This window comes from Cololabis saira, chromosome 6 (genome assembly GCF_033807715.1).
Source record: "Cololabis saira isolate AMF1-May2022 chromosome 6, fColSai1.1, whole genome shotgun sequence".
Lineage (NCBI taxonomy): Eukaryota > Metazoa > Chordata > Actinopteri > Beloniformes > Belonidae > Cololabis > Cololabis saira.
In genome coordinates, this window is record NC_084592.1 from 19,686,677 (window position 1) to 19,711,332 (window position 24,656).

The 24,656-nt window shown below is 42.1% G+C and overlaps 1 protein-coding gene across 2 annotated transcripts in view; it reads left to right on the top strand.

Annotated features, from left to right (window-relative positions):
• Window positions 1-24,656, top strand: part of lrp2a (low density lipoprotein receptor-related protein 2a) — a 54,800-nt gene that overhangs the window by 17,026 nt on the left and 13,118 nt on the right. For both annotated transcript variants that reach the window (XM_061723549.1, XM_061723550.1), the window contains 34 exons: window positions 341-721; window positions 1,188-1,436; window positions 2,065-2,276; window positions 2,385-2,569; window positions 2,658-2,886; window positions 3,009-3,186; window positions 3,354-3,482; window positions 5,430-5,596; window positions 5,797-5,940; window positions 6,044-6,153; window positions 7,057-7,234; window positions 7,370-7,583; window positions 7,698-7,937; window positions 8,036-8,224; window positions 9,729-10,661; window positions 11,485-11,650; window positions 11,733-11,891; window positions 11,991-12,280; window positions 12,378-12,578; window positions 12,758-12,784; window positions 12,888-12,923; window positions 13,013-13,255; window positions 13,353-13,478; window positions 14,226-14,345; window positions 14,929-15,060; window positions 15,680-15,881; window positions 15,963-16,258; window positions 18,728-19,394; window positions 19,517-19,687; window positions 20,809-21,032; window positions 21,145-21,322; window positions 21,414-21,610; window positions 21,708-21,953; window positions 22,943-23,071. In XM_061723549.1, the coding sequence (XP_061579533.1) occupies window positions 341-721; window positions 1,188-1,436; window positions 2,065-2,276; window positions 2,385-2,569; window positions 2,658-2,886; window positions 3,009-3,186; window positions 3,354-3,482; window positions 5,430-5,596; window positions 5,797-5,940; window positions 6,044-6,153; window positions 7,057-7,234; window positions 7,370-7,583; window positions 7,698-7,937; window positions 8,036-8,224; window positions 9,729-10,661; window positions 11,485-11,650; window positions 11,733-11,891; window positions 11,991-12,280; window positions 12,378-12,578; window positions 12,758-12,784; window positions 12,888-12,923; window positions 13,013-13,255; window positions 13,353-13,478; window positions 14,226-14,345; window positions 14,929-15,060; window positions 15,680-15,881; window positions 15,963-16,258; window positions 18,728-19,394; window positions 19,517-19,687; window positions 20,809-21,032; window positions 21,145-21,322; window positions 21,414-21,610; window positions 21,708-21,953; window positions 22,943-23,071 (7,548 nt within the window). The remainder of the gene's footprint in view (window positions 1-340; window positions 722-1,187; window positions 1,437-2,064; window positions 2,277-2,384; window positions 2,570-2,657; window positions 2,887-3,008; window positions 3,187-3,353; window positions 3,483-5,429; window positions 5,597-5,796; window positions 5,941-6,043; window positions 6,154-7,056; window positions 7,235-7,369; window positions 7,584-7,697; window positions 7,938-8,035; window positions 8,225-9,728; window positions 10,662-11,484; window positions 11,651-11,732; window positions 11,892-11,990; window positions 12,281-12,377; window positions 12,579-12,757; window positions 12,785-12,887; window positions 12,924-13,012; window positions 13,256-13,352; window positions 13,479-14,225; window positions 14,346-14,928; window positions 15,061-15,679; window positions 15,882-15,962; window positions 16,259-18,727; window positions 19,395-19,516; window positions 19,688-20,808; window positions 21,033-21,144; window positions 21,323-21,413; window positions 21,611-21,707; window positions 21,954-22,942; window positions 23,072-24,656) is intronic.

Consider the following 24,656-nt stretch of genomic DNA (forward strand, 5'->3'; position numbering starts at 1 on the left):
TTAAATCAAAATACACTGTGCAATTTATACAATGTAGACAGTAACAGGCAGACTTTTCCACTGAGGTTGACAGTTGTGCAAATAACAAAACATTTGTGCAAATCTAAAAAAAAACATTCAAGTCAATTTGTCACAAAATAAGCTATATCAAAATCATAAAAAAAAAAGTTTTTTTTTTTTCTCGATATAAACGATATTGTCTCGTACCATATCGCGTTTCAAAATATATCGATATATATTAAAATCTTGATATATCGCCCAGCCCTGTGTCTGTGTGAGATGTGAACATTTGTATTTGGTTTGGAATGATCCATTTGTGGTGTCTCCTAACTCATCTCAGCTACCAGGCCTCCAGGGATGTGCCACCACGAGACTGAGTTTCAGTGCCAGTCAGACGGGAGTTGTGTCCCATCTACTTGGGAGTGCGACGGTCATCCAGACTGTGAAGATGGCAGCGATGAACACCAGGCTTGCCGGCCTCGCACCTGCCCTTCCTCGCTCTTCCGCTGCGATAATGGAAACTGCGTGCTGCGCAGCTGGCTTTGTGATGGAGACAACGACTGCAGGGACATGAGTGATGAGAGAGACTGTCCCACGCCACCTTTCCGATGCCCCAGTTGGCAGTGGCAGTGCCCCGGCCACAGTGTTTGCATCAACCTCACCACGGTGTGTGACAACACTCCCGACTGCCCCAACGGTGCCGACGAGTCTCCTCTTTGCAGTAAGTTTGCTTTCTTCAGCAGAGAACGTGTTTTTTTGTCCATCAGCATCTACTTTCAATGCGGTTTTGGGAAAAATATTCACATCACACGACAAACAGGATCATTCACTGAACTGCTCACTTTTTTTTTGTTCTTGGATTTTATGAACATGAAATTCACAGTAAATTTGTGTTAAATGTCACCTGTCTTTGGATTCTTGTGTTAAAATCAAGCATGACGTGATTTGTTCTGCATTAACCTGACAATGATCTGTGATTTTCCTTTCTTGCTTTCCTCACAACTTTCAGATGAGCCTTTACCAGGTAGGAACGACCCCTCAATCATTGTTAGAAGTGTTGCAAGTAGCTTTGATTCATTTTTCAACAGTCGCCGAATCTCCTTTAATTGCAGCATACACAGCATACATATTGATGGCATTATTACAATTTTCAATCATAAACTTTTCTTTTCCTGCTTTGAATTCAGATCAGGAGAGCTGCTCCGACAACAATGCTGGCTGTACACACGGTTGTATCCAAGGGCCATTTGGGGCCCAGTGCACGTGCCCCGTGGGTTATCAGCTGAGCAATGACTCCAAAACCTGCCAGGATATAGACGAGTGTCGTCCCCCGGGACTATGTAGCCAGCACTGTTTTAACGAGAGAGGCTCTTTCCGCTGTCATTGCCAGGATGGTTACACTCTGGAAGCAGATCAGCGTACCTGCAAGGCCTCAGGTGAGGAGAAATGTCAATTAAACCTTCTGTGTGTCCAATTAATTGCTCCCAGCTGAGGTTTAGATAACAGATTATAATGTCACAGTGGAGTCAAAGGCTTTTATTATGAGCCCTTCAGGGATTTCAGCTGAGACAAATTTTGCGTATGAAGCATATCTCTGTTATTTCCACTCCACCAGCTGTTGGGAAGGAGCCACAATAAGGGGAGGGGGGTCTTGGCCTCCAGACTGCAAGACTGACACAGCCTTTCTTCTCCCTTGTCTTTCTTTGCTGCTCTGATTTCATAAGATAAGACCAATAACATATATGTCACTAACTGGCCATCACCAGCGTAATTAGGACATAATGGCAAACAAAGGGCTGTTTATGGGGAGTGTGCCTGACATGAGCTCCTCTTCCCTGCAGATAACTCGCTGAAAGCCTTTGCAGTACAATAGGACATTATTTGGACTAAAGTGCATTCCCAAAGGATTGTCATTTGAGTAGAAACTATTTAAAAGGCTTGTTGCATGGCTGGGCTCAATACACACATAATAAAAAAAACAACCCAAAAAAACTGAAAAGAGCTTTTATTAGCATGGTAATTAACGCGGACATAAAGCAACAGAGGTTTGATGTTTGTTTACAGATTCTCGACAGGCGTTCCTGCTCGTGGCCAGTCGAAATCAGATTGTGGAAGATGACATCACCGCTCATCCCAATGTTGTCCGGTCCGTGGTTCGAGACGGACGCAACATTGTGGCCTTAGACTTTGACTCCGTCACTGACCGGGTGTATTGGTCCGATACGAGCCAGGACAGAATCTGGAGTTCTCACAAAAACGGCAGTGACAGAACTGTGGTGAGACAAAGTGGACTAAAATGTGTTCTGTATTACACTCAGCTCTATATTTTGTGGTATTTTTCACTCTTAAACATATTAAACTATGAGTCAGCATGTCGCAAACAGATATTCGAGAGTGGAGTGACCGTGACAGAGAGCCTCGCCGTGGACTGGGTGGGCAGGAACTTGTACTGGACTGACTACGTGCTGGAGACAATTGAAGTGTCCAAGCTGGACGGCACCCATCGGACCGTGTTAGTCAGTGAAAATGTGACCAACCCTCGAGGCCTTGTGCTGGACCCAAGAGACAGGTTAGAAATATGTATATTTTTAACCTGATTGCTGCTCGTGTATTTTATCCTCACTAATTTTCAGTAAAAAAAAACTTTTTTTTTGCAGTGCTCATCTGATGTTTTGGACCGACTGGGGCAGGAACCCCCGCATTGAAAGGGCAAGCATGGATGGAAAACTGAGGACCGTTATCATCAGCAGTAAACTTTACTGGCCCAATGGTCTGACCATAGACTATCCAAATAATTTACTATACTTCGCTGACGCCTACTTGGATTTCATCGACTACTGCGATTATGATGGCAACAACAGGAAACAAGTCTTGGCCAGCGACCTGGTAAGTGTATGACATAGTAGAATTTATACTATTTATGTTAGTAATCTAGAGATGTTTTTTTTTTTTTTTGAATAGCATGTGTGAGACACACCTTTTGTTCTTTTGCTACTCTCTATGAAAAGGTACTGCAACACCCCCACGCAATTACCATTTTTGAGGATTTTGTCTATTGGACCGACAGATACATCAACCGAGTGATGCGAGCTCATAAGTGGCATGGGGAGAACCAGACAGTGATGCTGTTCAACCTTCCACAGCCTATGGGTCTGGTGGCAGTGCACCCGGCCAGGCAGCCAACAGGTACGGCAGATGCGACAAATATAAAAGGAACCTCTGATGCATTATGCTAATTGCTGAACTTGCTGAATGTTGTAAATGTGCAGCAAATTGTGAAGGTGATGGTTCCTCAGCTGACTCTCTTTGGACGTGTGCTTGTGTTTGCGTGTGTGTTTTTTGAACATTTGAAGGGGAAAATCACTGCTTGAGAAGTCCCTGTACACACATCTGCCTGCTCTCTGCTGTTGGACCAAGATACTACTCGTGTGCTTGCCCTTCAGGCTGGACACTGGCAACAGACCAATTCACCTGCACCAGAGGTATGCATACTGCCAAGTGCAGGCAAACACTCAAAACTATGATTACAGTTTTTCACAATTGCTAACACACGTTTTTCACAACCTAACGGCATTCTCAAAACTGCACACACAAAACTGAAAACATCACACACAAAATGCTAAACCCTGTCACTTCTTCTCCAGGAAGACTCTTTTCCATCAAATCTCTTAACTGTTCCCAAAATGGAGCTCATGTTTTCATTTGGTACACACAGCCATATTTTCAAATGATACACACATACCATTCATTTGGTACACACAACTAAGCATTTACTGCACACACACCAAGCATTCACAGCACAATGAAGTGCAAAACTGAAAACACAATCATAGAAATGGAACACACATGGATGTCAATGACTATTGAGAATAATCAATTTATCTTTTTGGAAGATTACTGTGTAGGCCTACTTTTGTCATAGTCAAACATAAAACAGCACAAACATATGCAGCCAAAAAATGTTTTATTTATTTTTCTTTTATACATTTTTGGACGTAAATGTACTGTGAACTGGCCTGCTCAAACCCCCCCTCCATCATGCCTCTGGTTTCTATCTGGCCAGAGGGCCTCCTCCACCTCCTCCTCCACCTTGTTCTTCTCCTCTTCCTCTTCCTCTCCCTCCTCCTCCTCCTGCTCCTCCTGCTCCTCCTCCTCCACCTTGTTCTTCTCCTTGTCCTCCTCTTCCTCTCCCTCCTCCTCCACCTTGTTCTTCTCCTTGTCCTCCTCCACCTTGTCCTCCTCTTCCTCTCCCTCCTCCTCCACCTTGATCTTCTCCTTGTCCTCCGCCTCCTTCTCTCTGTCTACCTACTCCTCTATGTCGTCCTCCTCTCACTCTCAACCCTCTTCTTCTCTGGTTCTCCATTGTTCACCAAACAAAACATTGCTCTCAAGGCCCTTTGATAGTGCAGTCCTGATTGCAAATGGCTCACCAGACGTGGATGTTTTGAGATTTGACTATGTGTGTGTTGTAGGTTGATGCTTTGAGATTTGATGTGATAAGTGTGTCCAACAACTAAACACTGTGTGTAGTGTTTTGACAACAAGGTTGTGTGAAATTGACAACAGAGTGTAAAGAAGGAAAGTCAGAGTCTAATGCAGATAAGGGAGTGTGATGTAGTGTAAATTGTGTTGATTGATTAGGTACTTAAAGTGATGGTTGTGCAAATTGTGCCAAGTTTTCGTTTTTTGTGTGTTAACAATTGTGAAAAACTGTAAAAAAGGAAGTATATGCTTATCTACTTGTCAGGTATGACTCCTAATATTGGTCATAGACATAAAAGAGCAAAACTGTTATTGTGCATGCTGTAAGCACAAACAGCTTTCTCAATGTTGGTAAGAGGAGAAATCGTTGGAATCAGCATCTTTGTATTAAATGGATCCAGGTGCTTGTCAACGGCCTCCCATTTAGACTCCCTTGTAAACTGCTGTTCCAGTCATAAATAATAAGAATCATGTAAGCGTGTCGTTCGTGGTCTCAAGAAGACAAGGGGGACCTTTAATTCAGCGTCCAGGGAGTCTGCCTTAGGTCAGCAGGTGAACTCGTCTCAAGTTTCAGCTCATTCAAACCAAGCAGAACACAATCTGCCCCTGAAGCCAACGATTTTCCAAGAATGAAAATACCCTGCAGCCATTCGCTGACTCTAATCTCCGATGACAAAGGAAATCAGATTGTGGAACTAGCTTTCACCAGTCAATCCTCGTTACAGATAAATACCTTTTAGGATGGGTTTCCTAATATGCTCCAGATATCACACAAAAGAAGAACTTGTTTTTGATTGCTACGGGCCACATCAACATCCACTGAACATTTCTCTTTTATTGTTTGTTTTTTTTTGGTCATTTTTAACAAATTAAGTAGTTGTTGTTGTTGGTTTGTGTGTTGTATCGCTGTACTGTTTTGTGAATGTTTTGTTTTCTTTTTTTCTAAGTTGAGGATCCTTTCCTAGTCGTCGTGAGAGACAGCATCATTTATGGGATTCCTTTGAACCCTGAGGACAAGAGCAACGATGCGATGGTTCCTGTTGCTGGTCTTCAGAACGGCTACGATGTGGACTTTGATCACAGTGAACAGACCATCTACTGGGTGGAGCATCCGGTAAATCTCCCTTTATTAGCTTTCCCAACATGCTACAGTTGATGAGGAAGGCATTTATATGTTTCCAGAGAAGCAGTTGGAGTCATGCCCACTTTGGATCTTGGACAGTAAAAAAAAAAATGTTATCAAATTCATATAAATAATGCTGGAAAAACATAGCATTGGATTCACTCCACACATACTTTCTTTTTCACACCTAGGGTGAGATCCACAGGGTGAAATCGGATGGTACGAACCGGACGGAGTTTGCACCTGCAGCTGTTCTTGGCTCGCCTGTTGGTCTGGCCTTAGACTGGTTAACGGAGAACCTTTATTACACCAATCCAGCTGCCCAGTCTATTGAGGTAAGACCAATGATAATAACATAGAACAATTACAAATAAAAAAATTAAAGGCAGTACAGCTAAGCAGGACAATAACTACACCTGTTTTGTTTTGTTTGGCCAGGTTTTAAAGCTGAGAGGGGAGGTACAGTACCGGAAAACTCTAATCACAAACAACGGCTCTCCAACTGGTGTTGGCAGTCCTGTTGGCATTGCAGTGGATCCAGCACGTGGGTAAGTCCCATTTAACACTGTCCTGGCACAGCCTCTCAAATCCACAGCTACTGGGCTGTAACAGCCTCCGCATCACCATCTGTTCTGCCTCTAAAGAGATCTCAACCTGTCTAGCTGAATATCTCCCTGGCAGCTCCTTCAGAAGTAAAGAGTCTTAAACAGTTATCTCACTTTGTTTCCATATTAGTTGGCTATGACATTTTAAACTAGTGAAAAACGTTCACTGTATACATCCTTTTAAGCTATTTTGAAACACAAATAGTGATTGAAATTAGGGATGGGCGGTATGGACTAAAAAATGTATCACGATAATTTCTGGCATTTATCCCGATAACGATTAAAATGACGATAGAAAAAATACCAATTCAACCCCCCTTTTTTAACTATAAATCACCACATTCAGTCTGGAGCCCCCAAAACACTGCTCTAAAAGATACTAAATGCTACTAAACTACACCAATTAAATTGAATGAACACCTCATCAACGGGAATCAATCTTTCTTTCTTTCTGGCTCATATCTTTCTATCAGGCTCATATCTTTCTTTCTTTCTTTCTGGCTCATTTATTTCCTTCCTTCCTTCCTTCCTTCCTTCCTTCCTTCCTTCCTTCCTTCCTTCCTTCCTTCCTTCCTTCCTTCCTTCCTTCCTTCCTTCCTTCCTTCCTTCCTTCCTTCCTTCCTTCCTTCCTTCCTTCCTTCCTTCCTTCACATACGTTGTGCGTCGATTTAACGCAGAACCATAAATCAGCTTTACACAAAAATGTCATCAACGGGAATTTATCGTTTTTACCGTGAGATGACAAATTCTTACCGTGAGGAATTTTTTTGACGGTATATCGTGTACGGTAAAATATCGCCCATCCCTAATTGAAATCTTGTTGTTTTTTTGTTTTTTGTTTTAAAGCAAACTGTATTGGACAGACCAGGGAACGGAGAGTGGTATCCCTGCCAAGGTGGCGTCTGCAGACATGGATGGCCTAAATCCTGTCACCCTGTTTACCAATAACCTCGATCATATTGAGTTCCTCACTGTGGACTCCCAAGACAACAAGCTGTACTGGGCTGTGACAAGCACCGGCATGGTTCGTCTTGGTTCTGGCTTTTTTTATATAACATTCTAATAATTATGATACTCTTTTTGACTTTTTTCTACTTTTCCTTCGATTCTGATTCAAAATATTCCGTTCTCTCTCTCTTGGGGTTTGAAATGGCCACAGATTGAATGCGGTGACACGGATGGAAGTAACCGCATCACCATAGTGTCCGGGCTGTCTCACCCATGGGGTGTGGCCGTCTACCAGAACTTCCTCTATTTCACTGACCGCGACTTTGAGGTGATCGAGCGTGTTGACAAGTCCACAGGTGCCAACAAGGTCGTGCTGCGGGACAACGTGTCTGGACTTAGAGTCCTGAAAATTCATTTTCGGCAGAGTGAGTAGGGCACGTACTCTTTATCAGTAAAATAACACAGATGTCAGGCACAGCTTTAATGCTTGTTGTTTGTTTTTTTCTGTTTGTCACGTTGCTTTGTCTCAATAAACTCAGCATCTGCAGGTACATCTAACGGCTGCACAGACAACCTGGGAGCATGTGAACAGCTCTGTCTGCCGCGACCGCACAGCCTTTTTACCTGTGCATGCGCGACAGGTTTCAAACTTAACGTCGACAACAGGACCTGTGCACCTTACCAGTCCTACGTCGTCATTTCTACTCTGTCTGCTATTAAAGGCTTCAGCCTGGAAGGGTCGGATCACTCTGAGGCCATGGTCCCTGTAGCCGGGAGAGGTCAGTGACTGGCATGCTATTTTTCTTATACTGCAAAAGATATTGCCACCATAACAGACACGGACTTAATAACTGGATATTAAAATATTCTCTTCCAGGCCGCAATGCGTTACACATAGATGTGCACGTGGCCTCCGGCTTCATTTACTGGTGTGACTTCAGCAGCACCGCGGCGACACAGAATGGGGTCAGACGTATAAAACCGGACGGCTCCGGATTACATAGTGTAGTAACGTCTGGAATAGGACGCAATGGGATACGAGGCATCGCGGTGGACTGGGCTTCAGGTGAGCTGCTGTGTTTGTTTAAGTGCTTGTTTTCGTGGGTGATGTACTGTGGGATGCAACAATGTGGGCATGCAGAGTCATTTCTTTTGGTTCTTTGAATAATATGAAAAGGTGATGAGATGATTTCCATAAAATTGGAAAATACATTTTTGTTTTGTAAAACTTTAGTGACAGACCAATGCAAAGAGTTCAAAAATTGTTAGCTCTAATGTCACAACTTTACTCTACTTGCTGGGACTATGGTTTGCCATCGGTCAAAAGCCTAAGTTTTGCCAGCTTTAGAGTTTTATTAAAGGTAAAAGATTTACTAATTTCTTTACTTACCGCTTCTGTTTTAATATGCTGGTTGTTGAATGTTTTGTAATAACCTTGATAGATACACAATCTAAAAGGCTTTTGTCCAATAATATTTTTTTCTTCATGTTCAAGTGTTGTTGGAGTTTTGAACATCCTAGAGTAAAAAAAAAAAAAGAGAGCATAACTTACCTCATGATCCTGAGCAGTTTTCAAAGTCCACAATGGACTACCTCAAAAAGCACAAGGTGAAGGAAGTCACGGATGCTCCCTTGAATAACACGTTGATGCAAATTTATACTTAGATTTTGAAAGACCAGTAGCTGTGACATGGCCACAGATACTTGACAGTATTTTTCAAGTGTGCTTTGGAAATCAGCTCATCTGTACTCGCTCCACTGTTCATAGAAACACAAATTTTGCAGTGAACCCAAACTTTTCCAACTTATTGTGAAATTAAAGTTACTTAAAACAAACTAAGTGGAGTTTTTGAGATGATACACTGTACAGTATCCATTCACTAATGCACTTAATGTATCTATGTTTACGCATAAGCCAAATAGGGTTTTATCTTTGTGCTCTCACAGAAGCTAAGATCATGTTATAACACAACAGAAAGTTAGATATCAACCATGAAACAGATCATGCAGATGAAATTCACACAAATTACAAGAATTTGCAATTATATTGAAGCGTGGAGTTCTACTTTGCAGCATTGCCAACAGATGTTTTTTTAGCCATCACACTTGCTGTGTTTAGTTAGTATTATTATTTTCCTAATCGATAAGTACTTAATCTGTCATACTTAAATGTTGACTTAACCTTTTGTAAATGTTTTGATGAAGCCTGCTGTATTATTTTTGTAATTTTCACTGTCTTTCCTGAAATCCAAGTCTTTCCAAAGTGTAATAAAACATACTGTTAACTTAAAAAAAGAAAAGGTAGCATGCCTACTTTGAACATTCCTAAAATGAACAAAAAGAAAGGGAAAACAAAAACAGACTAAGTCCAGAAGTTGCGTCAGACCAGTGACAGCTGCTCCACAGACCTGAGAAGAAGTGCTCATTTTAGAGAGAAGGATGGGAGATTTCCCTTCAGTCCAGCTTCATGTCCAAATGATCTTGACATTTTTGGCTGCAGGACACCATGTCTGACAAATATATTGTACCACACCATGTTAATTGGAAATGTTGCATGTTTCTGTCCTCAGGGAACCTGTATTTCACCAACGCCTTCCTGACTGAGACATATGTCGAGGTTCTTCGCCTGAACACGACTTTCCGCAGGGTGCTGCTGAAGACCCAGGTTGATATGCCTCGCCACCTTGTTGTAGACCCTAGAAACAGATACTTGTTTTGGGCTGATTATGGCCAGAATCCCAAAATTGAACGAGCGCTACTGGACGGAACCAACCGCACCGTTTTAGTGTCCTCTGGGATCATTACTCCGCGAGGTCTCGCTTTGGACTGGGAAACCGGCTACATCTACTGGGTAGATGACTCTCTGGATATGATTGCTCGCATCAACCCTCAAGGAGGGGAAACGGAGATCGTAAGGTACGGCAGCCGCTATCCAACCCCTTACGGAATAACAGTGTTTGAGCACAGCATCATTTGGGTGGACAGAAACCTGAAGAAAGTGTTCCAAACAAGCAAAGAGCCCGGCAACACGGAGCTGCCTGCTGTCATCCGAGACAATATCAACATGCTGAGAGACGTTACTGTCTTTGACCAGCGTACCCAGCCCACCGGCATCCAAGAACTGAACTACAACCCCTGTATGGAAGGCAATGGAGGCTGTTCCCACTTTTGCTTCACCTTTCCTGGTTTTGACGCAGGCGCTCAGAACAAAAAGTGCAGCTGTGCCTTTGGGAATCTTGCTGCAGATGGAAAGACCTGCGTAACGTCAAGGGATGATTACCTCATCTATACTACTGAGAGCACAGTGCGCAGCTTGCGACTCGATCCCGAGGACCATGCGGTGCCGTTTCCTGTCGTCAATGTTCCTCGTACCGCAGTGGCTTTGGATTTCGATCTCAGAGACAACAGGATCTATTTTACACAGAGCTCAGGTTCAGGAGCAAGCAAGATCAGCTACATCAGCCTGTCCTCTCCTACTTCAGCTCCTGTTTTTGTAGCTTCAGGTATGTTCTCCACTCATAGTCACTCACTCATCATCTCACTCATCTTCTTCCGCTTATCCGTTCCCGGGTCGCGGTGGCAGCAGCCTCAACAGGGATGTCCACTAGGGAGGGGCGGTATGCACTAAAAAATTTGTCACGATAATTTCTGGCATTTATCCAGATAACGATAAAAATGACGATAAAAAAAATACCTATAACTAAACTAACTAACTATAAATCTATCACCACATTCAGTCTTTGGAGCCCCCAAAACACTGCTCTAAAAGCTACTAAACTACATCTACACCAATTAAATTGAATTAATAAAAACCAATTAAATTAGTACACCTGTACTGCAAAACTGGAATAACTCAAATGAAACAAGTTTGAAATGTAAGAACTGCATGGCTTAAACAGTGGGATAACAGTGCAAACGGCAAAAGTACCATTGTCCTTCAAGTTTTCCTAGCTTATAAAATCACAAAGTAGAAAAAAATACAACCTGATAAATAAAGAAACAGGACAAATAAATAAAAGTTTGTTTAACAACGAGCTCCTCGCTCTCAGATCCGCCTTCCGCCATGTTTGTTAAGCCTGATTTATGGTTCTGCGTTAAATCGTCGTGTCGATTTAACGCAGAACCATAAATCAGCTTTACACAAAAACATCATCAACTGGAATTTATCGTTTTTACCACGTGATGACAAATTCTTACCGTGGGGAATTTTTTTGACGATATATCGTGAACGGTAAAATATGGCCCATTCCTAATGTCCACTCATAGTGTTTAGCTTTAATTGTTAACATGTTAACAGTATCAAGTTTGTTCTGTGGGGTTTGACAGATCTTGGGGCTCCTGATGGCATTGCATATGACTGGATAAACAAAAGGATATACTACAGCGATTATGTCAACCAAAGCATCAGCTCTATGTCAGTGGACGGCTCTCAGAGAACCGTTATCGCTCACATGTCCAGACCTAGAGCCATCATGTTGGATCCCTGCAGGGGGTAAGAGTTACACAACAAACCGTCTTGGTTCAAGTTATTAAATTGGATGTTCGTAGTTGACTCCTTTCTTTTTTTTACATAGGTACATGTACTGGACGGATTGGGGAACCCATGCAAAAATTGAGCGAGCCACTTTGGGTGGAAACTTCAGAACAGAGATTGTGAACAGCAGTCTGGTGTGGCCCAACGGCCTGACGCTGGACTATGAAGAGGAAAGGCTATATTGGGCAGATGCCAGCTTGTAAGAGCTATAAAAAAAATGGGAAAAAAATGATGTCATTTTATCAATTGTGTTTTATTTTTGCTCTGAAATTTCTGCAATTATTTTACTCACCACCAGACAGAAGATTGAGCGATCGTCTCTCACGGGCTCCAACCGTGAGGTCATTGTTGGCACAGCTATCTACCCGTTTGCTATGACAATGTTTGGTCAGTTTATCTACTGGACTGACTGGAACACCCGCAGCATCTATCGGGCCAACAAGCACGATGGTTCCGGCCAGACGGTCATGATTCAGAACCTCCCATCTCGGCCTATGGACATCCATGCCTTGGCCGGCAGGAAGCAGCAGCAGTGTGACAGTCCCTGCCAGCAGTTCAACGGAGGCTGCAGCCACATCTGCACGCCAGGTAAACACTGTGACATTGTTTTCAGTATAATAAGCTCTCATTGTCCAGTAATTGGAAAAAAAAATGCATAAACTGTTCAACAATTCTGTGTCGCTAGGACCTAATGGGGCTGAGTGTCAGTGTCCGTCCGAGGGCCGCTGGTACCTGGCCGACAACAAGTTCTGCATCCCTGATAATGGGACTCGCTGCCAGCCTGGCCAGTTCGCCTGTATGAATGGCCGTTGTATTCGAGCTCAGTGGAAATGTGACAATGATGACGACTGCGGAGATGGAAGCGATGAACTGGAGAGAGTCTGTGGTAGGATGAGCGTATACGACTTATGCTCCACATTTGGGTTTCACTCTTTACTGTCATGAAAAAAATGATAGTTGAGAGCTAAAAGGAGCTTTGTTTCTCTTCTCTGCCTCTGCAGTACCCATTTCTTTGTCTGCACTAACTTCATATTTTCTTGTTCTGCTTCAAAATGTCTTTCTTAGGACATAAACCAATCTTGAGCTTTGCTGGTGTGTATGCTTACTCTTTGTGATTTAATTTTCTCCTTCCTTCCTAAGTAATAACAAAAATCAACACTAACATTTCTATCAATGTACTTTTCTCTGCATGCAGTCCCACAGTTGCTATCATCCTTTATTGCCTTGTCAGGTAAAATGAGCCTCAAGTACCTGAGTATACCCATTCCTCCCAATGGCCCTCTCTGCCCACCATGACTTTGCATTATTTCTGTTCGGCAGCCTTCCACACCTGTGAGCCCACGGTGTTTACATGTGACAACGGCCGCTGTGTTCCCTACCACTACCGCTGTGACCATTATGATGACTGTGGAGACAACAGCGATGAAGGTGGCTGTCTGTTCAGACCCTGTGACCCCAATACAGAGTTCAGCTGCAACAACGGTCGCTGCATTGCCAAGGACTACGTTTGCAATGGCATCAACAACTGCTACGACAATGGGACCTCTGATGAGCAGAACTGCCGTGAGTATCCTCAGTTGGTCAGGGAAGTTCAACACAGGTAAATACTCAAAGTGGTTATTACTTATGGTGCATATGTTCTGGTTTATGACCGTTTCAGCGGAGAGAACTTGTCAGCCTGAACAGACGAAATGCCAGTCTACTAACATCTGCATCCCACGTTCATACCTGTGTGATGGAGACAACGATTGTGGGGACATGAGTGATGAGAGCCCTACACACTGCGGTAAGCCCATTTCCAGCATTAAGATGACATATCCTATTTGTGTTCAGCTGCAAGTCAATACTCTCTTTTTTTTGGTATTAATTGTATAGTATATCTTATTAACTGTCATTTAAATGGATTTCATAGATTTAAATAAATAGAAGAGAGATGGCAGTCATTTGCAGCCGCTTAAAAATCATCAATTATCCATCCGGGTATTGCTGCTTCCTCCCACAGCCCAAAATCATGCTTAATTGATGATTCTGATTAATTGATAATTCTAAATTGCTCATAGGTGTGAGTGTGAGTTTGCATGTTTGTCTGTATATGTGGCCCTGTGACAGACTGGCCACCTGTCCAGGGTCTGTAATGAGCTGGGATAGACTCCAGCAAACCCCCGTGATCCTGCAAAGGAGAAAGCGGGTATAGAAAATAGATAGATGGATGATTAAATTGAATTGAATTGAATGCCTCTTATTGTCATAATACATTCTATAATGAAATTGTAGAGCTTCCACTGTGCTCTGTGTAAAACCATTCAAGTAAAAAAACAACAAGTAAGTAAAAACTGCAGATATGCTTAATAATAATATAAGAATATGATGATCATCAACCTTCAAAATGTGTATTATCTTCCCAGGTTGTGGGGGGGAAAAAGGATGGCATTTACCATATTATTTATTTTTAGCATATACAGGTAGACTCTTATATTTTAGCTTAGTTACTGTTTCCCATCGGGGCTCCTGATCATCTCCGTCTTCCACACAGCTGCATCCACTTGTTCCGAGAGTGAGTTCCGTTGCTCCAGCGGCCGCTGCATCCCCGCCCACTGGTACTGTGACGGAGGGTCTGATTGCTCCGACGGCTCTGATGAACCCCTCTCCTGCAGTGAGTGTTGCACAACTCTCTCACAGCCCCCCCCCAAAAAAAGACCTTTTAGGTTTTTGTATCGCTGCCCCCACCCCATTATCAGCTGCGTGGTCATTGTGTGAAGGTGTCTGCCCGCCAATCTGCGCCTGAGTGCTGTGTGAGAGACTTCTATGAGTGATGTAGCGGAGAGTGTGAGTCAGTGGTGTATTTCTTTGTTGACGATGTGGTCAGTCAGGCCTCCTATTGTGTGCTGCATTCCTCTGTGGTGACGCCCATCAATGTCCTCCAACAAACAGCACCTCCCCCTCTCTTTGTCCACCAGGGGTTACAGAGCCTCACTTTGGCTTTTGTTTAGATAGCTCACCATGCATGGGAATGTGGAGTTGCCATGACTATTTTGAAAGCTTTGCTAGTGTCGTATTGTGCCTTCCTTGTGTAGTTGAAAAGCAGTGGGGGAAGTACCTGAGATAATTAGCAATTACAAATCGGGAAAAAAAATGTCATAACACAGAATAACATTTATAAGATTGGTACGTTTTACAACCACGCCTTTTGCATTTACTGTTGCGTTCCCTACAGTCTAATGTGCTTGTCTCTGCAGCTACGCTGGTCAGAACCTGCAGCGCAGACCAGTTCCACTGCGATGACGGCAGGTGCATTGCCTTATCTTGGGTCTGTGATGGGGACAATGACTGTGGTGACATGAGTGACGAAGATCAGAGACATAATTGTGGTGCGCATCCTTAATTACCTTTGTTCAATTTTCCATCGATTCATGCTCATCTTTATTTTGTATTTTGCAAAAAATAATCACTATTATCATTGTACTACTGAATATGCATATTCACTTTTTCACTTCACTTCCTTTGAAGAGTGTGTTCTTACTGGCCACAATGTTTTGACTTTACCTCCCGCAGCCTCCGCCTACTGTTATTATTTAGGGTGCTGAATCTTTTAGACAGTCCACTAGGGAGTTGTTGAAGGGAGACCCTGGCAGTCAGTGAACAGCATCTCCTTGTAGAAGGTCTCCTGTTCAAGGAGCTGACATTCCTGATTTCTCCTGCCTCACTCGTTACTTTGTCCACGTCTCCTTTCTCTGGCTTCCTGGCTCAGGGGTGGATCAAGATTCTTATGTCTCAACAGTGTGTGCTCCAAAAACAAGATGCCTGAAGCTAAATACTTCAGCACAGCCAGAGCCTCTGTAGGAGACCAACTTCAAATAATGTGAATCAATCACAGTAGATGGAGGAATTTCCAGTCATGACTGCATGGTTTGAGAGCCAGATTGTTTGGATTCCCACAAATATGCCATTGTCATTAATGTTTTTGCAAATGCTTTTCGGTTTTTCCAGCCAATCGTACATGCACAAGTACAGAGTTCACTTGCGTGAACAACCAACCACCTCAGCGTAAATGTATTCCACATGACTGGGTTTGTGACGGAGATGCAGACTGCGCAGACGCTTTAGATGAGCATCAAAACTGCACGCACAGATCCTGCGGTGTCAATGAGTTCACCTGCAGTAATGGTCTCTGCATACGAAGCTCCTACAGGTTAGATATAAAATATCACAAATGACGTACGGGAGTCTATCTAAAAATGGAAATTTAATTCCGGTGATCTTTTAAAATCAGGTGTGATCGGCGCAACGACTGTGGGGACAGCAGTGATGAACAGGGCTGCGCGTACCTGTCCTGCCAAGCGCACCACTTCACCTGCCAGAACGGCCGTTGCGTGTCCCTCGACTTTGTTTGTGATGGCGACAATGACTGTGGGGATGAGTCCGATGAGCTGGAGCACATGTGTCACACGCCAGCGCCCACGTGCCCCCCGGGAGAGTTCAAGTGTGAAAATGGACACTGCATTCCCCTGAGCCAGGTGTGCAACCGGAACGATGACTGCTCTGACAACAGCGATGAGAAAGGATGTGGTGAGTGTCAAGAAATGTTGGCAATAATGGAATAATAGTCAGAATGCATGTAAGTTGATGTATAAAAAAAAACTAAAAAACTTAAGCAGTTTATATGCCCTTTAAACATTTTTTTCTGTATACTGGAATTAAAGAGGGGAAAGAGAAACAAGCAATATTATCCCTTTTTTCACAAGGTCAAATTGCTCGAATCAAAAGAAGAGACAGGTTAAACGTTTCTGGGTATTGATGCACGTATCAGTCAATCAAGTTGTGGCTACAGAGCTAATGATAAACACTGAAATTGAACACGATGTTGGACCAACAGCAGCCAAAAGATATTTTGTATTAGAGGAAAAATCTGATTATTGCCATGTGTATGATCAGACTTTAAAGTTAATTGTATCTATATATTATATATATATCCCAATATAATATATATTTTTTGTGTACCTTGGGGGTAGAAATTTGATTTTTGGTAATTTACTGGTATGACAAAGACATCAGCGAGGAATAACTTAAGTTAAGTAAAGATACTGAAACGTGTGAGACATGGTTTGGTCACAATACCACAGAGACACGGTTTATCACTTAAAAGTAAACAGATTACACCCAATAACCCTTTTACAATGTTTTTACAATAAGATTAAGTCTGCTGTATCCAGCCAGAGAACTAAGACGAACACAGCAACTCAAACCCTCAGCAGGACATCGCACTCATAAAAATATAAATGACTGGCAGCTTCAGACAGTTGCTAATGAGCCCTCTGTTAGCAGCAGTCTCTTTGTGTGGATGTGTTGAACTGGCCTTGATTGTTAAAACTCTGTACTGTAGATGAGGATATCAGAAAAACTTGAAGTGAGAATGGTACATGCATTTGCAGTAAATATGCAATTAATGTTAGCAATTGGTTTTTGCCGATAGTAATGACAAACACCGAACTAGATGAAACTTCAAGTGAAATTGAATCTGATTAAAAAAAACCACAGTTCCATGTGCATCTTTAACAAGAAGACTCTAGTAAAAGTAGGACTCGGGATTGCAACATAAACCTCAACTGGTTTGAGGGGGAGAGAACAGGACTTAAACACTCACGAACACAAACACCCAGGATCAGGGATACATGCTAATACCTGCTGTGGGAAAGAAAAAGAAAAATCACAATGAGTCATAACCATATTGGTTCATGCATGCATGGAGATTTAGAGCTGAGCGAGAAAAGGGCCCAGTGCATCATGGGAGATCCCACAGCAGTTTAGGCCTTTAACAAGATGGGCCAAGGTCACCTCAGCCAGCCCTGACTATTAGGTGTTTCTAAGAGGTCAATTTTAAAGCTTATCTTAAAGGTAGAGCACATGTGTGCATCCCAAACACAAACAGGGAGCTGGTTCCAAATACTAGAGGCTGATAACTGAAATCTCTGCCTCCCATTCTCCTTTTTAAAGCTCTCAGTAAGCCTGCGGTCAGCAAGCATAGTGGTCTGTTGTAATAATATGTAACTATGAGATGGTTTAAAGGTCTTTATATACAGGGAAAATGCTTTTTAAATTATGAGGAGAAATTTCTCGGATAGCCTAATGATAAGAGAGGTCAGTGATTTTGCAGTGAAAGAAGCTTGAAGTAGTTTATATGTCTTTGTGAGATGGAATATTTCTAATTTTGGTAATATTAGATAGGTGTAAGTGATTTTAAACGCAGATGTTAAGAACGGCTGCTTATATCAACAACCTTTCAGTACAGTTTAATGTTTTCTGCATGTATTATGTAAGTTATTTTTGTCATGGTGGTGCTCCCCATTGATGCTGCATTCAGTAGCAAAGGGGAATTCAAAATCTATTATCTTCTGACTTGGAAAAAAAATTAAATAAAGAAGTCTAGAAATTGCTATTTGGGGCATAAAAGGAAATACTTGTAGACCATCACCAGCTTACAGGACTGTCTCAGAACATTTTTATATTGTGATAAAGTTCTTTATTTTCTGTAATGCAATTAAAAAACAAAAATGTCATACATTCTGGATTCATTACAAATCAACTGAAATATTGCAAGCCTTTTATTATTTTAATATTGCTGATTATGGATTACAGTTTAAGATTAAGATTCCCAGAATATTCAAATTTTTTGAGATAGGATATTTGAGTTTTCTTAAGCTGTAAACCATGATCAGCAATATTAAAATAATAAAAGGCTTGCAATATTTCAGTTGATTTGTAATGAATCCAGAATGGATGACATTTTTGCATTACAGAAAATAAAGGACTTTATCACAATATTCTAATTTTCTGAGACAGTCCTGTATTTTATGTCTTAATTGAAGTAAAACCACACAAACAGCTGATGGGTATATGCTGGTAATACTAAATACTTCTAAATGTGATTCTACAAGTTATTGAGCGGTGGATTGGACATTTTTGCATAGCTTTACTTAAATAAATGTTGACATGGAGTATGTCATGTGTTGTTATTGTTTTCCTCTTTTCTGACTGTAGGTATCAATGAGTGCACCGACCCGTCCATTCACCACTGTGACCACAACTGCACGGACACGCCCACCAGCTTCATCTGCACCTGTCGCCCTGGCTACCGCCTCATGTCTGACTTCAAAACGTGCGACGACGTCAACGAGTGTGCAGAGACCCCCAGCGTGTGCAGTCAGATCTGCGAAAACACCGTCGGTTCCTATGTGTGCAAATGCGCTCCGGGATACCTCAGAGAACCAGATGGGCACAGCTGCCGTCAGAACAGCAACATCTCGCCTTACCTCATCTTCAGCAACCGTTACTATCTGAGGAATCTCTCCACCGACGGCCAGGCCTACTCGCTCATCATGCAGGGCCTGACCAGCGTGGTTGCTTTGGACTTCGACCGCGTCGACAAACGCCTCTATTGGATCGATGTGAGTCGCAGAGTGATAGAGAGGATGTCTTTTAACGGCAGTAACCGAGAGGTGGTGGTTAACGGCGTTCTGCACGGGGAGGGCCTTGCAGTCGACTGGATAGGCAGGAAGCTCTACTGGGTGGACAGCTTCTTGGACTGTCTCAAAGTGTCCGAACTGGATGGTCGCTTCGTCAAAAAACTAGCTGAACACTGTGTGGATGCCAATAACACCTACTGCTTTGAAAACCCCAGGGGCATTGTGGTGCATCCAAAATATGGGTGAGGAACTATGTTGTTGTTTCTCTCCTTGACATTTCAGATTTTCATTTGAACCATAGATGCTATCATATCAGATGTATGTATATAAAACTAGTCTAAAGGGACTTTTTCCTCATTTTTAGATATGTATACTGGACAGACTGGGCAGACAAGGCTTACATAGGTCGCGTTGGAACAGATGGAACCAGCAAAGCAGCCATCATCACCACAAAGCTGGAGTGGCCCAACGGTATCACGATTGACTACACTAATGACATGCTCTACTGGTCCGACGCTCATCTCAATTACATCGAGTAAGTGTGTGTGAGAAATAGGAACGGGCGATATTTTACCGTTCACGATAAACCGTCAAAAAAATTCCCCACGGTAAGAATTTGTCATCTCGCGGTAAAAACGATAAATTCCTGTTGATGACGTTTTTGTATAAAGCTGAAGAAAGAAAGAAAGAAAGAAAGAAAGAAAGAAAGAAAGAAAGAAAGAAAGAAAGAAAGAAAGAAAGAAAGAAAGAAAGAAAGAAAGAAAGAAAGAAAGAAATGAGCCGGAAAGAAAGAAAGAAAGAAAGAAATGAGCCGGAAAGAAAGAAAGAAAGAAAGAAGTGAGCCAGAAAGAAAGAAAGAAAGAAATGAGCCTGAAAGAAAGAAAGGAAGAAAAAAAGAAAGAAAGAAAGAAAGAAAGATATGAGCCAGAAAGAAAGAAAGAAAGAAAGAGAGAAAGAAAGAAAGAAAGAAAGAAAGAAAGAAAGAAAGAAAGAAAGAAAGATATGAGCCAGAAAGAAAGAAAGAAAGAAAGAAAGAAAGAGAGAAAGAAAGAAAGAAAGAAAGAAAGAAAGATATGAGCCTGAAAGAAAGAAAGAGAGAAAGAAAGAAAGAAAGAAAGGAAGAAAGAAAGATATGAGCCAGAAAGATATGACCAAGAAAGAAAGAAAGAAAGAAAGAAAGAAAGAAAGAAATGAGCCTGAAAGAAAGAAAGAAAGAAAAAAAGAAAGATATGAGCCAGAAAGAAAGAAAGAAAGAAAGAAAGAAAGAAAGAAAGAAAGAAAGAAAGAAAGAAAGAAATGAGCCTGAAAGAAAGAAAGAAAGAAAGAAAGAAAGAAAGAAAGAAAGAAAGAAAGAAAGAAAGAAAGAAAGAAAGAAAGAAAGAAAGAAAGATCAATTCCTGTTGATGACGTTTTTGTGTAACAAACATGGCGGATCTGAGAGCGAGATAGATTTATAGTTAAAAAGATGGAGTTGAATTGGTGTTTTTTTTATCGTCATTTTTATCGTTATCGGGATAAATGCCAGAAATTATCGTTTAGTCTTATCTTAATTTTTTAGTCCATACTCCCCATCTCTAGTGAGAATGTGGTTGCTCTCTTTTAACTTTTAACTAAAGGAAACTGGGACCTGTCTGACATTTTACATCCTTTTGTTAGATACTCCAACCTGGATGGTCAGCACAGGCACACGGTCTATGATGGAAATTTGCCGCACCCATTTGCCCTGACTGTGTTTGAGGACATTATCTACTGGACTGACTGGAACACACGCACGGTGGAGAAGGGCAACAAATACGACGGCTCTGGCCGTGAAGCCCTCGCTAACACCACGCACAGGCCGTTCGACATTCATGTGTGCCATCCGTACCGACAGCCTATCGGTGAGTTTCAGATCCCTAAAGCGTTGCCGGCAGCATGCTGAACAATAGCCGTCCCGTGTTTGCCCAGCTGTGGTGAGCTGATTTTGTTTGACTGCGGTTCTGCCATCGACAGGGAACAATCCCTGCGCTGTGAACAATGGCGGCTGTTCACACCTGTGCTTGATCCGTCACGGGGGCCGAGGACATACCTGTGAGTGCCCCGACCATTTCCTGACTGTTCAAATAGGAGGTGCGAGTCGATGCTTGCCCATGTGCACCAGCACCCAATACCGATGTGCTAACAATGAACGGTTTGTCATGTGTTTTTTTTTTATTTTGTTCCATTCTAGAGGTTTAGTTTGAGATTTTTTTCCTCTAAAACTTCACCTTCTGCTTCATCAGTTGCATTCCCATCTGGTGGAAGTGCGACGGTCAGCAGGACTGCAGAGACGGCTCAGATGAGCCCTCCACCTGCCCCGTTCGCCACTGCAGACTGGGCCAGTTCCAGTGCGGCGATGGGAACTGCACCAGCCCACACTTCCTGTGTAACAGCAACCAGGACTGTCCAGACGGGTCGGACGAAGACGCTGTTCTGTGTGGTGGGTCCAGGAGTTTTCATGAGTTCTTTGAGGCTTCCACTGTTTGTCGTGAGCCTCGAGCTTTCCAGAATACTTCATGACTTGTTTTCTTTTGCAGCCACACACCAGTGCGAAAGCCATCAGTGGCAGTGCACGAATAAGCGCTGCGTCCCAGAGTCGTGGCAGTGCGACGGCGAGGATGACTGCGGTGATCAGTCTGATGAAGACCCCACCCACTGCTCCAGCAGGACCTGCCGCCCCGGGGAATTCAAATGTCGCAACGGACGCTGCATCCCGCAAAACTGGAAATGTGACATTGATGATGATTGTGGTGATAATTCAGACGAACCGCTGGAGGAGTGCAGTAAGTCATTCACAGTATCTTTTTCCTTTTTATGGACGTTTCTTTACAAGAGTTTAAAACTTGACTTTTCAATACTCCCAATATTCACTAGCCTTTGTACTTTAATTGAATGAATGAATGAATGAACGAATGAATGAACGAATGAATGAATGAATGAATGAATGAATGAATGAATGAATGAATGAATGAATGAATGAATGAATGAATGAATGAATGAATGAATGAATGAATGAACGAATGAATGAATGGTTTATTTCGGACAGAATACATTGAAACATTTACATGTTCATTTCACAAATAAAATAAAAGGTAAATAGAAATGTCCAAAAAAGGAGTACGGTAGGCTGAAGCCAAGGGCTTATTATAGGCTATCCTGTGCAGTACATATCATTCACACAATATGGCATCCGGTGGATGATAATACACAAATAAGAAAAGAAATATATAAAAAGAAAACAAAGAGAAACTGTCATTGCATTATGTTATATAAAAATAGTAATACCAATAATGCAAAAAGGGGTATATAGTGGTGCTATTTTCATGTTAATCTATAATAGGCTATACCAACATAATTAACAGATTTCTTTATAACTGTTTATCGTTTTATATTTAAACATTTTTTTGAAAACATAAATTGAGGTACACATTCTTAAATCCTTATCACAGCAATTCCACAATTTGACACCTTTCACGGAAACACAGTTTTCTTTACTTTTGGTTCTTCCCCATGCCTTCTTAAACATACGTGTTCCTTAGTTCATATTTACTCTTGTGGATTTCGAACAGCCTCTGAGAACATCTTGGGAGGAGATTATGATGTGCTTTATATATAATCAATAAGGTTTGAAGGTTAACTAGATCCCAGAATTTTAATGTATTTAAATTAATAAATAAAGCATTGGTTGGACTTCAGTCCAACCAATGCTTGACTCTCAATAATTGACTCTCTTAATGGTTTTTCTTCTGTTTCTTTTTTTTTTTATCCCTAGTGGGTCCAGCATATCGATGTGACAACCACACAGAGTTTAACTGTAAGACCAACTATCGCTGTGTCCCCCTGTGGTCTGTTTGCAACGGACATAATGATTGTAGAGACAACAGTGATGAGCAGGGCTGTGGTAAGTCCTCAACCCCGTCTTAAGAACAAGCAAAGCTTTAATTTCACGGTAGAATCAGTTTAAGGTTTATTTATTATAAGGATTTAGTAAACCAAGGAGGTTAAAATGATTGCAAATGTCATGGGAGTGCACCTAATCAATGACTGAATAGGCTTATTACGTTTTCAGTTAAATACTGAAAATGCACTCCAGCGCAGACGAATAAAAAAGACGGTTTATTGGGTCTCCATAGATAAAGTCAGCTGAACTACATTAAAGTTCGTTCTTATTTTTTGTGGTTCAGCATTAAACACCACACATAAGAAATAAAGTTATTAAAGTTTAACATTTAACAAGAAGAAAAACTTTTGGACTGAAGTTAACTATCACTGCAGTTTCGTGTCAATCGCTAATTGTGTGATTTTAAACTTGCTGCCGTGTTGAGGCCTTTTCACCATTCAGTAACGTTAACTTACTCTGTATTTAACAACATAAGTGGAAATGTGGACATCCCAACTACACATGGTGCAATGATTAGAAAAAAAGACACAACAAAACAAACAAATGACATGCTTTTTAAGCGCTGAATAAAGGTCTTTAATGGACTGCAAGTACAAAGCCTAATAAAGCTCCCCAGATTGATTCATCTGAAAAAAATAAAAAAAATAAAAAAAACTCTCTGAAACTGCCATAAGTAAAGTAAGATCACTGTGTCAATGTCTTTCAACTTCAACTTTAGTAAATAGCAGCAGTGGATTTTAATGCTGAAACAGAGTTTGTGACAGATGCACTAGTATATCCAGGCCTTAAATTCACCTATTGATCAATGCATAGTTTGATCTGTTTACATTTTTGTTGAGCTAAGACTAATCCTTAGGATATATAATTGTAGACATTTCACAGGAGTGAATGAAAGGCAATTATCCAGTATCTCAGTCTCCTGTGGAATATTACGCACTGTGGTATTGGGAGGTGCTGATGGAGAGCATCTCACCACTCACCCTCCCCCAACATTTACCTCTCCCTGGGAGCACCAGAGATTTATGAGCTGTCCATTGGTATGAGTCCACATATATCCGTGCATGTGTCTGTGTTGTTGCTCTGTCCTTGGCTGGGGGCAGGGTTCACATGGGTCTCTTTGTACTTGCTACGATCCAAACACACCCGGCCTCGGCGCTCCCATCTCTTATCAGGGGCCCTCGCTCCATTAGTGCCGTGCCTGCGCAGGAGGAGAGATCTGTGCTAATCTTCCTGTAAGAATGTAGCAGACGGGCCAGGTGGAGGGCCAGGAGGGCTGGACGGGCTAACACCGCGCTATCTTTGACCCCCCAGCACCGTGTGGTAGAGACAGCTCAGACCAGCTCTGCTCCACTCCTCTCCCTTCTGTGCTTCTCATCTCCCCTGGTCTTATCCTCTTCAGGCGCACAATATACTGGCATGAATAGAGCTCACACATCTGTCTCTGGCAGAGCCCTCGCCTCCCTCTATGACTTTTACATTTTAATTAAAAAAATGAGAAAAAAAAAGACAGGATTTCCTCAAAACTGCTAAGCTCATTATTTAATTACAAGCCTGGAGATTTCCTCTTGTTGTGCTCAGTCTCGTC